Source organism: Anolis sagrei, chromosome 6 (genome assembly GCF_037176765.1).
Source record: "Anolis sagrei isolate rAnoSag1 chromosome 6, rAnoSag1.mat, whole genome shotgun sequence".
In the NCBI taxonomy this organism is placed as follows: domain Eukaryota; kingdom Metazoa; phylum Chordata; class Lepidosauria; order Squamata; family Dactyloidae; genus Anolis; species Anolis sagrei.
The window spans coordinates 123802740-123817254 of record NC_090026.1 but is presented as its reverse complement, the minus strand read 5'-3'; the positions used below and the strand labels follow the sequence as shown (position 1 = coordinate 123817254).

Here is a 14515-nt window from a genome sequence, read left to right as displayed (position 1 = left end):
TTCTGGGCTGTCTTCAAAGTCAACCCCATGTAGAGCACTTTGAAGTAATCTAAGTGAGATATAACAAGAATGTGGACCACTGTGGTCAAGTCTGACTTCCCAAGGTACAGGCGCAACTAGGGCACGAGTTTTAACTGTGCGAATGCTCCCCTGGTCACAGCCGAAACCTGGGGTTCCAGGCTCAGCGATGAGTCCAAGATCACACCCAAACTGCGAACGTGTGTCTTCAGGGGGAGTATAACCCCGTCCAACACAGGCTGTAACCCTATGCCCTGTTCGGCCTTGTGACTGACCAGGAGGACCTCTGTCTTGTCTGGATTTAGTTTCAATTTGTTCGCCCTCATCCAGACCATCACAGCTGCCAAGCACTGGGTCAGGACTTGAACAGCCTGCTTAGTAACAGGTGTGATATTTGCATGCTATATCACTGGTACAAAAGACATAGTTGAAGTTATGTGTTATCAGACAGAGATAACACATCTCTGGGAAGTCTGATCTGGCAACAGTGGTCCACACTCTTGTTACATCCCGAATAGACTACTGCAACGCACTCTACATGGGGTTGCCCTTGAAGACTGTTTGGAAACTTCAACTGGTCCAGCGAGCGGCAGCCAGACTACTCACCGGAGCGTCATACAGGGAACACACCACCCCCCTGCTGTGTCAGCTCCACTGGCTTTCGGTTCAGTTCCGAGCAGAATTCAAGGTGCTGGTTTTGATCTACAAAACCCTGTACAGTTCCGGACCAGTGTATCTGTCCGAACATATCTCCCTCTACGTCCCACCCCGGAGTCTGAGATCATCTGGGGAGGCCCTGCTCTCGACCCCACCGCTATCACAAGTGAGGTTGGTGGGGACGAGGAGTAGGGCGTTCTCAGTGGTGGCCCCTCACCTGTGGAACTCACTCCCAGGAGAAATTAGGGCATCAACATCCCTCATCTCCTTCAGGAGGAAAGTAAAGATGTGGTTGTGGGACCAGGCCTTTGGGCAATCTGACAACTAGATAAGGACAATGAAACGACTAGGACTGACAGGACTGACAATGTAGAATTGGAATTTGGACTATGAGATAGCGAACGCTGACCGTCTATGAGGAGTAATTGGGTTTGTATTGTTTTATTAGTTTTATTGGTTTTAGGGTTGTAATGCAGGAATTGTTGTTTAACTGTTCAACTGTTAACTGTTTAATTGATGTTATTTTGTTTTACTACTGCTATGTGATGCTGGCATCGAATTGTGCCTTTGTAAGCTGCCCTGAGTCCCCTTCGGGGTGAGAAGGGCGGGGTAGAAGAAACCGAAATAAATAAATAAATAAATAATATACCCAAAGCATTTTACTATTTTTATGATTCTATACTTCTTATGAATGGCTGTTTTAGTAGTTGATGGAGCACAAAATCACATGAATCATAGAATCATAGAATCATAGAATCAAAGAATTGGAAGAGACCTCATGGGCCATCCAGTCCAACCCCCTGCCAAGAAGCAGGAATATTGCATTCAAATCACCCCTGACAGATGGCCATCCAGCCTCTGCTTAAAAGCTTCCAAAGAAGGAGCCTCCACCACACTCCGGGGCAGAGAGTTCCACTGCTGAACGGCTCTCACAGTCAGGAAATTTTTCCTAATGTTCAGATGGAATCTCCTCTCTTGTAGTTTGAAGCCATTGTTCCGCGTCCTAGTCTCCAAGGAAGCAGAAAACAAGCTTGCTCCCTCCTCCCTCTGGCTTCCTCTCACATATTTATACATGGCTATCATATCTCCTCTCAGCCTTCTCTTCTTCAGGCTAAACATGCCCAGTTCCCTAAGCCGCTCCTCATAGGGCTTGTTCTCCAGACCCTTGATCATTTTAGTCGCCCTCCTCTGGACACATTCCAGCTTGTCAATATCTCTCTTGAATTGTGGTGCCCAGAATTGGACACAATATTCCAGATGTGGTCTAACCAAAGCAGAATAGAGGGGTAGCATTACTTCCTTAGATCTAGACACTATGCTCCTATTGATGCAGGCCAAAATCCCATTGGCTTTTTTTGCCGCCACATCACATTGTTGGCTCATGTTTAACTTGTTGTCCACGAGGACTCCAAGATCTTTTTCACACGTACTGCTCTCGAGCCAGGCGTCACCCATTCTGTATCTTTGCATTTCATTTTTTCTGCCAAAGTGGAGTATCTTGCATTTGTCACTGTTGAACTTCATTTTGTTAGTTTTGGCCCATCTCTCTAATCTGTCAAGATCGTTTTGAATTCTGCTCCTGTCCTCTGGACTATTGGCTATCCCTCCCAATTTGGTGTCGTCTGCAAACTTGATGATCATGCCTTCTAGCCCTTCATCTAAGTCATTAATAAAGATGTTGAACAGGACCGGGCCCAGGACGGAACCCTGAGGCACTCCACTTGTCACTTCTTTCCAAGATGAAGAGGAAGCATTAGTGAGCACTCTCTGTGTTCGTCCACTTAACCAATTACAGATCCACCTCACCGTAGTTTTGCCTAGCCCACATTGGACTAGTTTCCTTGCCAGAAGGTCATGGGGGACCTTGTCGAAGGCCTTACTGAAATCCAGGTACGCTACATCCACGGCATTCCCCGCATCTACCCAGCTTGTAGCTCTATCGAAGAAAGAGATCAGATTAGTCTGGCATGACTTGTTTTGGATAAATCCATGTTGACTATTAGCGATGACTGCATTTGTTTCTAAGTGTTTGCAGACCGCTTCCTTAACAATCTTTTCCAGAATCTTGCCCGGTATCGACGTGAGGCTGACCGGACGGTAGTTGTTTGGGTCATCCTTTTTTCCCTTCTTGAAGATTGGGACCACATTGGCCCTCCTCCAATCTGCTGGAACTTCTCCCGTTCTCCAAGAACTCTCAAAGATGGTTGCCAATGGTTCCGAAATGACTTCCGCTAGTTCCTTCAATACTCTGGGGTGTAGTTGATCTGGCCCTGGGGACTTGAACTCATTAAGAGCGGCCAGGTATTCCTGGACGACTTCTTTCCCAATTTGGGGTTGGATGTCCTCCAATCCCTCATCCACTCCATCTTGCTGAGGTTGAGGACTCTCTTTTTGTGAGAAGACCGAGGCAAAGAAGGCATTAAGTAGTTCTGCCTTTTCCCTATCCCCTGTCAGCATTGCCCCATCTTCTCCTCGAAGAGGTCCTATCTCCTCCTTGTTTTTCCTTTTTCTACTGACATAAGAATAGAAGCCCTTTTTATTGTTTTTAATGTCCCTGGCAAGTCTGAGCTCGTTTTTTGCTTTCGCCTTGCGGACCTTTTCCCTACAGGTGTTGGCTATTTGTTTGAATTCTTCTTTGGTGATTTCTCCCTTTTTCCACTTCTTGTGCATGTCTCTTTTGTGTCTCAGCACAGTTAGAAGTTCTTTGGACATCCATTCTGGCTTCTTTGCACTTGTCCTATTTTTTCTCTTTGTTGGCACGGTTTGCAATTGCGCCTTGAGTATTTCACTCTTGAGAAATTCCCATCCATCCGTAACTCCCTTGTCTTTTAGTATCTGTGTCCACGGAATGCTGCTCAGCGTTTCCTTCATTTTTTGGAAATCAGCTCTCCTAAAGTCCAAAATGCGGGTTTGACTTGTCTTAGTTTCGGCCTTCCTTTGTACCTCAAATTGCAGGAGCACATGGTCACTTGCCCCTAAGGATCCTACCACTTCGACCGCATCGATCAGGTCCTCCGCATTTGTTAGGATGAGATCAAGAGTAGCCAATCCCCTTGTTGCCTCTTCTACCTTCTGGACCATGAAATTGTCTGCAAGGCAAGCGAGGAATTTGTTGGACCTTGTACTCTTGGCCGAGTTTGTTTTCCAGCAAATATCGGGATAGTTGAAATCGCCCATGACTACTACATCTCTTCTCTGTGCCTGTTTGGTCAACTGTTGGCAGAAGACTTCATCAAGTTCTTCCTCCTGGCTTGGGGGTCTGTAGTAGACGCCTACAACGACATCTTTTTGAGTCCCAGTTCCCTTGATTCTTATCCAGATGATTTCAAGCTGGTTTCCCAGATTGCTGTCTTGAATTTCTTCTGCAGCATAAGAGTTTTTGACATATAAGGCTACTCCGCCTCCTCTCCCCTTTGTTCGGTTTCTGTGAAAGAGGTTATACCCCTCGATATCTACATTCCAGCGATAGGAGTCATCCCACCAGGTTTCAGTGATGGCTATGATATCATATTTGTGGTGTTGTGCTAGAAGTTGGAGTTCGTTTTGTTTATTTCCCATGCTCTGTGCATTAGTGTAAAGACATGTGAACCCCTGAGATCTTCCCTTGAGCTGCTTAATTGGGATTATGCTTTTGGTACTTGGTCTTTGTTGTGTTTGTGCAGCCCTCCGTTTAGCCTTCTGGCCATTCCCAGACATTATGGGTAAAGTAGTGTTCGCAAGGCTGTTGTCCCCCTCCCCCGGTGGACCTAGTTTAAAGTGCGTCTAATGAGGTTTGCGAGTCTGTGAGCAAAAAGGTGTTTTCCTACTTGTGTGAGATGCACCCCATCCCTTGCCAGTAGGCCATCCTCCTGGAATAGCAGGCCATGGTCGAGGAAGCCAAAGCGTTCCTCCTGACACCATTTTCTAAGCCAGTCATTGACCTGTACTATTTTTCTGGCTCTTGTGGGTCTGTGTCTTACAACAGGGAGGAGGGATGAAAAGACCACCTGTACATTACATTCTTTTAGCATTGCTCCTAGAGCTCGAAAATCATTTGTGATCTTTTGAAACGTATGCCTAGTTCTTTCTAAGAATAATGCCAAAGCAGTTCCATACAATACAAACAGATTCGGTTTGGTTATTTGGGGGTGGCCACAAATAGAAAGTGAAAAAGATATGCTAGAGTCTGGCAATCTCTTTCCCCAATTTTCTGTCTGAAATGGTTCCAAGCAAACATCAGTATAGCATAATTCTTGTACACTTTTCTTCCCTACACAGTATCTGATGACGCTGATCGATCCAGTGGGTTGAGACCTCTTGTTTATCCCTTTGAAGCTTAATTGAGTCTGAGATTCCAGCTAGTCAAGCAATCATTCTTTTGTTTCCCCTGCATTTGATGAGAAACAAGTATTGGTTTTCAGTTTAGGGAAGCCGTGAGGATTCCTGTTGGACATGCCTAACAGTGTTGACCTGTATTCAACCTCTATTTCGGTCTGAAAGTGAAGTCCAAAAGTATTTCATAAGCTGTTGCTGTTTACATGTTTGAACAGACTCCTTCATATGATGAGGCCAAAAAGATGCTCCAAAGTCACCGTCTGTCTGTGGATCATTATAACCATCCGCTTCAAAGGCAGAGGGCAGCCAGTGCAGTCAGCATCATTACAAGTGTGCTGGAAGGTACACATTTCTATTGTATGTCAATAACATACTGTAATTCCCATTTATTTATCGTGTCAGCAGAGTAGCATAGTGCAAGGGCAGATGTCTTCACTGTATCTGGTTGTGATCCCCAGGTTGTGCCAGTCAGCTTTCGTATGATATTGTTTCTAGCACCCACCTTTTGCTTGATGTTCAGGCAATGTTTCTTGTAGATAAGAGCACGGTCCAGAGTGACTCCCAGGTAATTGGGTGTGCTGCAATGCTCCAGTGGGATTCCTTCCCAGATGATCCTCAGAGCTCGGGATGCTTGTCTGTTCTTGAGATGAAAAGCACATGTCTGTGTTTTAGATGGGTTAGGGATCCGCTGGTTTTCCCTGTAATAGGCAGTAAGGGCACCTAGAGCTTCGGAGAGCTTCTGTTCAACCATCTCAAAGCTCCCTGCTTGAACAGTAATGGCACGATCATCAGCATAGATGAAGCTCTCTGTCCCTTCTGGCAGTGGCTGGTCATTTGTGTAGATGTTGAACATTGATGGAGCAAACACGCTCCCCTGAGGCAGGCTGTCCTTCTGTTTCCGCCATCCGCTTCTCTGGCCCTTGAACTCAACAAAAAAGCTCCTGTTTTGTAGCAGGTTTCCTATGAGGCGGGTGAGGTGGTCGTCCTTTGTGATATTATACATTTTTCTCAGGAGGAGGCGGTGGTTCACAGTATCAGAAGCTGCTGACAGGTCTATGAAGACCCAGAAGAATGTGTCATATGGTCAGCTTCATTCCCATATGTCATTTAATGAATGGGCTGAATATGAGCTTAGGAAATGAGAGAGAGGTGCTAGGGATGATGGGAAAAGAGGAGGTTCTTAGCATATGTACAGCCTCTCTTTCCAGCAGAAAGGACAATTAGGGGCTCCCAAATCTATTGTTTGTTAAATCCCAAATCTACTCCTTGTTTGTTAAAAAACCTCATAGGATCATGGAGTTGGAAGAGACCCAAGAGTAATCCATTCTGCCATGCAGGAATATACAATCGAATCACTCCTGACAGATGGCCACCCAGCCTCTGTTTCAAAACCTCCAGAGAAGGGGATTTAACCATACTTGCAAGCAGGAAGTTTCACTGTTGAACAGCTCTTACTGCCAAGAAAGTCATCCTAATGTATTGTCAAAGGCTTTCATGGCTGAAATCATTGGGTTGTTGTAGGTTTTTCGGGCTGTATGGCCATGTTCTAGAAGCATTCTCTCCTGACATTTTGCCTGCATCTGTGGCAAGTATCCTCAGAGGTTGTGAGGTTTGTTGGAAACTAGGAAAATAGGGTTTATATATCTGTGGAAAGGCCAGGGTGAGACAAAAGACTCTTGTCTGCTGGAGATAGGTGTGAATGTTTTAATTGGACACCTTGATTAGCATTTGATGGCCTGACAGTTGTTACTGCCTGGGAAATTCCTTTGTTGAGAGATGATTAACTGTTCCTGACTGTTTCTTGTCTGGAGTTCCCCTTTGTTTTGGTTTTTTTTAGTACTGGTAGCCAGATTTAGTTCCTTTTTTCTGTTGAAATTGTCCACATTCTTGTGGATTTCAATGGCTTCTCTGTGTAGCCTGACATGGTGGTTGTTAGAGTGGTTCAGCATTTCTGTGTTCTCAAATAATATGCTGTGTCTAGTTCATCAGGTGCTCTGCTATGGCTGACTTCTCAGGCTGAATGAGTCTGCAGTGCCTTTCATGCTCCTTGATTCATGTTTGGGCAATGCTGCGCTTGTTGGTCCTTATGTAGACTTGTCTACAGCTGCATGGTATATGGTAGATACCTGTAGAGGGGAGAGGTGACCACTCCAACAACTACCATACCAGGCTACACAGAGAAGCCATTGAACTCCACAAGCATGTGGACAATTTCAACAGAAAGGAAGAAACCATGAAAATGAACAAAATCTGGCTACCAGTACTAAAAAACTCTAAAATTATAACATGGAAGATGAAGCAACAGCACCCTCTCATGGCCAGAGTTGAACAAGGCCTCCAGTTGCCGGATATGGAAAAGATGGAAAAAATGAGAAAAGCCTTTACCTCTGTTTATGTATTGGCTGTATGTTGTTATATACACCTCTATCTGTTGTCTGCCTTGTCATTATATAATCAGCATTGAATGTTTGCCATATATGTGTCCTGTTTATCCACCCTGAGTCCCCTCAGGGAGATAGAGTGTATAATAATACAGTATATTATAAAGTAATAATACAGTATATTATAAAGTATAATAAAGTATATTATTCAGCTCTCCTTAGCCATAACTAGAATATCCAATAATGAGTAACATGGAATATGTCTATTTGTGTACTAGCAACCGTTCACATTTTTGAGAACAATTTTGGCTGGAAATACTTGAATAGCCAGTTCCTTCTTTTCTTCTACAATTTTGGAGGGTGGATATCTTACTGCATTTTGTTCCTTGTTTAGAACTTGAAGAATCAAATCAGAGATGCCCCCCTTTTTTGAAGAAGTTGGCCTTCAGGTATCTTGTCTGGGAATGTTGCCCACTGTGGATGAAAATAAAGAAGAAAGTGAGCATTTTTGTTATGGATCCATTTACTGACCTCGCCATCACACTTTGCATTGTGATTAATACTCTTTTCATGGCTCTAGAACACTATAAAATGACACCCGGGTTCAAACTCATGCTTTCCATTGGGAACAAGGTAAGTACATTCTGACAACTAAAACATTTCCAACTATTTTGTTTTAATTATCTAGACAGTTGATCATTTGGGGCCATGGTCGCGCAATAGGTTAAACAACTGAAATATTGAATCTGCAGACCTAAAGGTTGGCCATTCGAAGCCACAGGTCGGGTTGAGCTCCTGCTGTTAGCCCTTGCTCCTGCCAACCTAGCAGTTTGAAAACATGCAAATGTGAGTGGATCAATAGGTATCGCTTTGGTGGGAAGGTAATAAAGGTAGACAATTTCAACAGAAAGGAAGAGACCATGAAAATGAACAAAATCTGGCTACCAGTTTTAAAAAACTCTAAAATTACAACAGCAAAACAGCAGAGAAGAAACAACCAGGCACATCTTAACACCTCTCAACAAAAGATTTTCCCAAGCTCAGCCAGGCCTTCAAATGCTAATGACGGTGGTCAGTTGAAACATTCACACCTAGCTCCAGCAGAGAAGAGCTCTTGGCCCCACCCCAGCCATTCCACAGATATATAAACCCATTGTCCTAATTCCAACAGACCTCACTACCTCTGAGGATGCTTGCCATAGATGCAGGCGAAACGTCAGGAGAAATGCCTCTAGAACATGGCCCTATAGCCCGAAAAAACCCACAAGAACCTAGTGATTCCAGCCTGAAAGCCTTCGACAATACAAAGGTAGCCATGCCGGCAACACGACGAGGAGGTGTCTCTGGACAATAGGCTCCTCGGCTGGGAAATGAAACAAAAGCAAATCTCCGTGGCCAGAGTTGAGAATCGCCTCCAGAAAGCTGATGTTGTAGTTCAGCCTATGATTGTGTCTGATGTTCCTGATGGAAATGGGGATGATATTCCTGATGGTGGACCTGGCCCTGTTGGCACTGGGGATGAGGGTCTGCCTGGGCCTGAGATAAGTTTAGACAAGAGACCCAAGCTGTCTCTGGAAGATTCACAAGGTCACATTCCTGGGAGAGGCCCTTCGCAGTCTTTCTCAGAGCAACTGTCTGAAGACATATTGTCAAAGGCTTTAAATGGCCAGAATCACTGGGTTGTTGTGAGTTTTCCAGGCTGTATGTCCATGTTCCAGAAACATTCCCTCCTGACCGCACAACCTCTGAGGATCCTGCCATAGATGCAGGCGAAATCTCACAATCTCTGACCTCACAACCTCTCAGGATGCCTGCCATATATGCAGGTGAACCATCAGGAGAGATTACTTCTGGAACATGGCAATATGTAATAGATTCTAACCTTTGCCGGCTAGGCCAAAGCCTGAGAGTCAGTGTGCTGGGTCTCCATCTTGGTAGAGAAGCTTAGAAATAGCTGACATCTTGGGATAGGCAGGGAGGCAGGGGAGGAGTCAGCCAACTCCTGATTGGTTTAAGCACCAAGGGGAGGAGTTGGGTGTGAGTGAAAAAGGCTGTCACTTCTGACAGGAGAGGGAGAGAAGGATTCTAATGAACAGAGAGAGCAGGGAGAAGGATTTTAACAGAGAAGAAGTATTTTAGACAGGGATAAGGAAGCTTTTGAGTGAGTGGAACTGTTAGGGAATAGGAAAAGGACAAGGGCTTCAGTATTACTGTACTAGGAGGGTCAGTGAGAAGACTTGTCAGCTTGTATTTGGGAGAAAATACAAGAAGGCTTATTGCCCTATAGTGGAGAGTAGACTGGAGAAAGTCTGGTTACTCTGTAAGACAGTCAGAGGGACTGATCTTAGAAACACACTGTTTCAAAGAGTTGAATAGTGTGAAGAAGGGAACTCGCTTCAAGTAAAAGCTACACCTTCTGTAGAAACTTTATGTCTAGTAAGCCTAAGCCTTAGTAACAACAATACGCGTGTGTACCACTCTTTTTATGAGATGTCATCTTCTTAAAGTTCAATAAACCTGTTATTAGTTCATCGTTAACTGGTGTCTGCCTCAGTCTGTTGTACTCAGTGAAACCAAGTCAATCTAAATCTCTTTATAGTCCAGTCAGCAAGCAAAGGAGCCCATAAAAAAGAACCAGAAGCCAAGGTGCACATTGCCTCAAATACATTCACACCTTGTTTCCTCAAACAGTAAAATTGAGGTGGTGGCGGCAAAAATCTACCAGTATCCTCGGTCTCTCACATAATTAGTCATTCCCTCACGCAAATTCCTGTCACACATGCGTTAAGGGACCCCTCGTTCCTTAAACTTCCTTACACCATACAACCTGAAAAGCTCACAACAACCCTGTCTGAAGATTATTTGTCAGGTGTAGAAGTTTATGAGAGTCACATTAATGAGATTGAAAGCAAGGTTTTTGTAAACAATGACAAAGTTCTCAAGCGCAAAGATGATCAGTTCATTTACAAGAAAAGAGTGATAAGAAACATTTATCTGGTGGTAAGGTCAAGAGAAATGCTTTTCTTTCGGTTTTGGGATCTGGAAAAGCTTTATATTGATTCACGGAAATGAGTTACCTCTGATGGGTCAACATTGGAATTTCACGATGGTCTTGCTTTCAAGTCTACTTAGTTTTGCCAATCTCCAGATTTGTGAACTGGATTCTTCATTCTGTCTTGTTTAATGGATCCTTGTGCCTGTTTCATGGATTTTTATACCTATGGATCTTGTTTTGTTTTGAAGCTCATGGACTAATCTTTGTTTGGGAACTTTACTGTTTTTGCTAATTTTACTGCTCTGCCTACTTATATTCTTCAATAAACTGCTTGCTAATTTTACCAAGCTGGTGTGGTGTTTACGGCCAGAAGTGTTCCTGCTCTGGTGTATAACAGCTGTAGATGAAAGGAGAAACCTTTGCCTTTGTTCTGTATATTAAACTCATTGAATGTTTGCCTATCTGTGTATGCTGTAATCCACTCTGAGTCCCCTCGGGGAGATAAAGTGGAATATAAATAAAGTATTATTATTAGTAGTATTATTATTACTAAGTTGGTGTGCGTTGTATTGATGGATTCAAAGAATATTTGAAATTATTATTATTTTTTTTAATTTCAAGAATTGAACTTATACAGGTGATAAAGTTTGCACTTTGGTATTATTCTATGCAAAATCATACAAACATGCAGATTTCTTTGTGCATATAATTGCATTTCCTGAGCAGAAAGCCAGTTTCCTGTCCATAAAACAGTATTTTCTGCACAGAATTTTTTTTCTGTGCAGATAATTCTCTTTTTTTCAGTGTAGAAATTAGGAGCCTCCAGTGGCGCAGTCGGTTAAACCCCTGTGCCAGCAGGACTGAAGACCGACAGGTCGCAGGTTCGAATCCGGGGAGAGGCGGATGAGTCCCCTCTGTCAGCTCCAGCCCCTCATGCGGGGACATGAGAGAAGCCTCCCACAAGGATGATAAAACATCAAAATCATCCAGATGTCCCCTGGGCAACGTCCTTGCAGACGGCCAATTCTCTCACACCGGAAGCGACTTGCAATTTCTCAGGTCGCTCCTGACAAGACCAAAAAAAATGTAGAAATTGTATTTGCTGTGCATTTCTCAGCTTGTTCATGATCTGAGTCTAGTTTTAACTTAGGGAGGGAATTGTTCAGTGACTTGAATTTGACTGTGCTGTTTCTATTTTATAGATTTTCACAGCAATTTTTACTGCAGAAGTGATCCTGAAAATCATTGCAATGGACCCCTTTTACTATTTCCAGCAGCGTTCAAATATCTTTGACAGTATTGTTGTTTTCATCAGCATCATTGAATTGAGCATTCCCAGCGAGCCCCCAAAACCTGGCAAGGGAAAAAGAGGCGGAAAGAAAGGCACCTTTACCGTTTTACGAACTTTGCGGCTGGTAATAAATTAACTCCTCTTTGGTCTATTTCATTTATTTCTGGAAACATTGAACACAGAACTCATGAGAAAGTGAAAACCAGTTTAAAATATATTTAAAACATAATTAAAAATGAACAGGATAAAACACATATCTCACTACTATCAATGTGATCATTGTTATGAAAAGCAATCAATTAGGTAGAGGAAAATGGCTAAGTAGGAGGATTGATAGGGAAATATTTTGTACAAATCTTAGGCACAATCTACACCATCATATAATGCACTTTGGAATTGCATTATATGATCAGAATAGATTCATATAATGCGTTGAATGCAATTAAACTACATTATATGAATCTAGGTAAATGTGGTGTCACACGCTGGGCCTATAGCAGTTGGCTTTTGAACAGGACATGCTCTTTGTGTCCAGCGGGGAGCCGGGGAGCATCGAGTGAGAGGCCCTAAGGATTTTCCTATACAGAGTCTTTAGAAGCTTGAAAAGTTTAACAAAGTCCTTTATTATTGCTTAAGTCTTCAACAAACAATCAAATACTTCTTAGATCTTCAACAAATTAAACAAATGCTTCAAGGCTTTGAATCAACTGGTGGCTTTCTTAATCTTGTCCAAAAGGGACAGGCAACTGGCTTCGTGAACTGTTTTTAATCCCCTTTTAATCCTTCCTTGGATAATCTACTTTCTAAACTTTGCTGGTGTGGGCTCTACTCCTGGCTCCAAACTGCTTCTTGGGTCCTGAGTAGACCTACCAGTCAAGGTTTTGTAGATTCTCCAGATGGAGTCCTTTGGAACTGTTTTCCCCCGGATGCTGTGAGAAACAAAGCTTTTCTACAGGTGGAGCTAATCCACGTCCTGTAGCTAAGCTTTCCAATGCAAGATTGACCTAAAATGGCTCCCTCTCTTCCCAGAGCCCTGGGGAAAGGGGTGGAACCAAAACTTAACAATGATTGATGGCCCATTGGCCCTATAATTGCAAACCAAGGGAAGCCACCTTACTGCAAAATGCATGGAACCTTGGAATGCATGCAAACACTCAATAGAAAGAAAAGAAGTTGGAGCTCCTGGTACAGCCGTACCAGCACAGTAAAGGTAAAGGCTTCCCCTTGACATTAAGTCTAGTCATGTCCAACTCTGGGATGGCTCATCTCCATTTCTAAGCCGAAGAGCCGGTGTTGTCCGTATACACCTCCTAGGTCAAGTGACCTTATAATGGAGTTTGAAACTACATTATATGTAAATGTGATGTATGGCTGAATCTGCATGGCCAAATAATGCAGTTCAATGCAGTTAAACTACATTATATGGGTCTACTCTGTTTCAAACTGCATTATATGGCGGCATAGGTCCAGTGGGAGGAAAGGTAAAAGAGGGAAAAGCAAGACTGTAAATTATGATTTGTTGTTGTACTGCTATACTGTATATTGTAAAAATGCAATTAAAACATCAGAACTGTCCAACCATATGAATTTGGGGCCGTGGTGGCACAATGGGTTAAACCCTTGTGCTGCTGAACTGCTGACCTGATGGTTGGCAGTTCAAATTCACGAGATGGGGTGAGCTCCCACTGTTAGCCCTAGCTCCCGCCAACCTAACAGTTCGAAAACATGCAAATGTGAGCAGATCAATAGGTACCAAACAATTCCACCTTCTGTAAAGATCTCAAAATGTGGATGTTCTAATGTGCTTTTGATTAATCAGTTCACTAGATAATGTTGGCCCCTCTAGCCATAACTTAGCTTTGGCTCTTGTACTTTACCATTGTCCCTGCCCCTATCATTGTATTGCTCAAATTGACCTAGTCCTCCTAGCACAAGCTTATTGTCTAGCTCCTGCACTCTTCTATCAGCCCTGTCCTTGCACAAGTCCTGCCTTGCCCATGAGCTTAGTACATGGCCGTTATGTTAGGCTATTAGTTGTTGTTGCTGGTTATGTTTTTATGATGTTTGTAATTTTTGATATTTGTGATATAATTTTTTTTTGTTATAAAACTTTTATGATATTTGTAATTTTTATTGTGTTATAGTTTAATCTCTGTTTGACCGGGCTTGTCCCCCTGTAAGCCACCCCGAGTTCCTTCGGGAAGATAGTAGCGGGATACAAAAATAAAATTATTATTATTATTATTATTATTATTATTATTATTATTGACACAAAAACATAGTGTGACACAGCAAACTAGATCTATATGCTGGATTTCATATCACAAAACCACAAGTTGAACACTTCCCAAGCGTTTAGGACAGTGTGATGTATTTTCGAATGTTGCACGCAGGTCCAAGTAAGGCGGACTTTTGCAGTTGATTATTATTATTGTTATTATTGTTACCACTTTGGTGTGGAATGCATAAGATGTTCCAAGCAGTCATGCTGGTCTCATGACCAGGAGGTGACAACACAGGCTCTTCAGCTTGGAAATGGAGAACAGCACTTCCCCCAGAGCCAGAGATGAGCACTGCCTCCAAAGCTGGAAACGAAAGGAGAAGCCTTTGCCTTTGTGTTTGCGTGTCTCATTGTATTGTAACAAGGCACTGAATGTTTGCCAGTATCTGTTTATACTGTAATCTGCTCTGAGCCCCCAGGGGGAGGAGGGCAGAATATAAATAAAGTGTTGTTGTTATACTGGCACAAAAAACAGTATGGCACAGCAAACTATATATATATATATATATCAAAAGTCAAACACTTCCCAAGTGTCTAGGACTGTGTGATGTATTTTTGAATGATGCACGCAGATCCAA

General features: G+C 43.1%; 1 protein-coding gene across 1 annotated transcript in view; it reads left to right on the top strand.

Moving 5' to 3' along the window:
* Positions 1–14515, top strand: part of LOC132779690 (sodium channel protein type 5 subunit alpha-like) — a 79707-nt gene that overhangs the window by 35588 nt on the left and 29604 nt on the right. The window contains exons 12-14 of the mRNA XM_067470382.1: positions 5205–5331; positions 7765–8003; positions 11568–11780. Coding sequence (XP_067326483.1) covers positions 5205–5331; positions 7765–8003; positions 11568–11780 — 579 coding nt within the window. The remainder of the gene's footprint in view (positions 1–5204; positions 5332–7764; positions 8004–11567; positions 11781–14515) is intronic.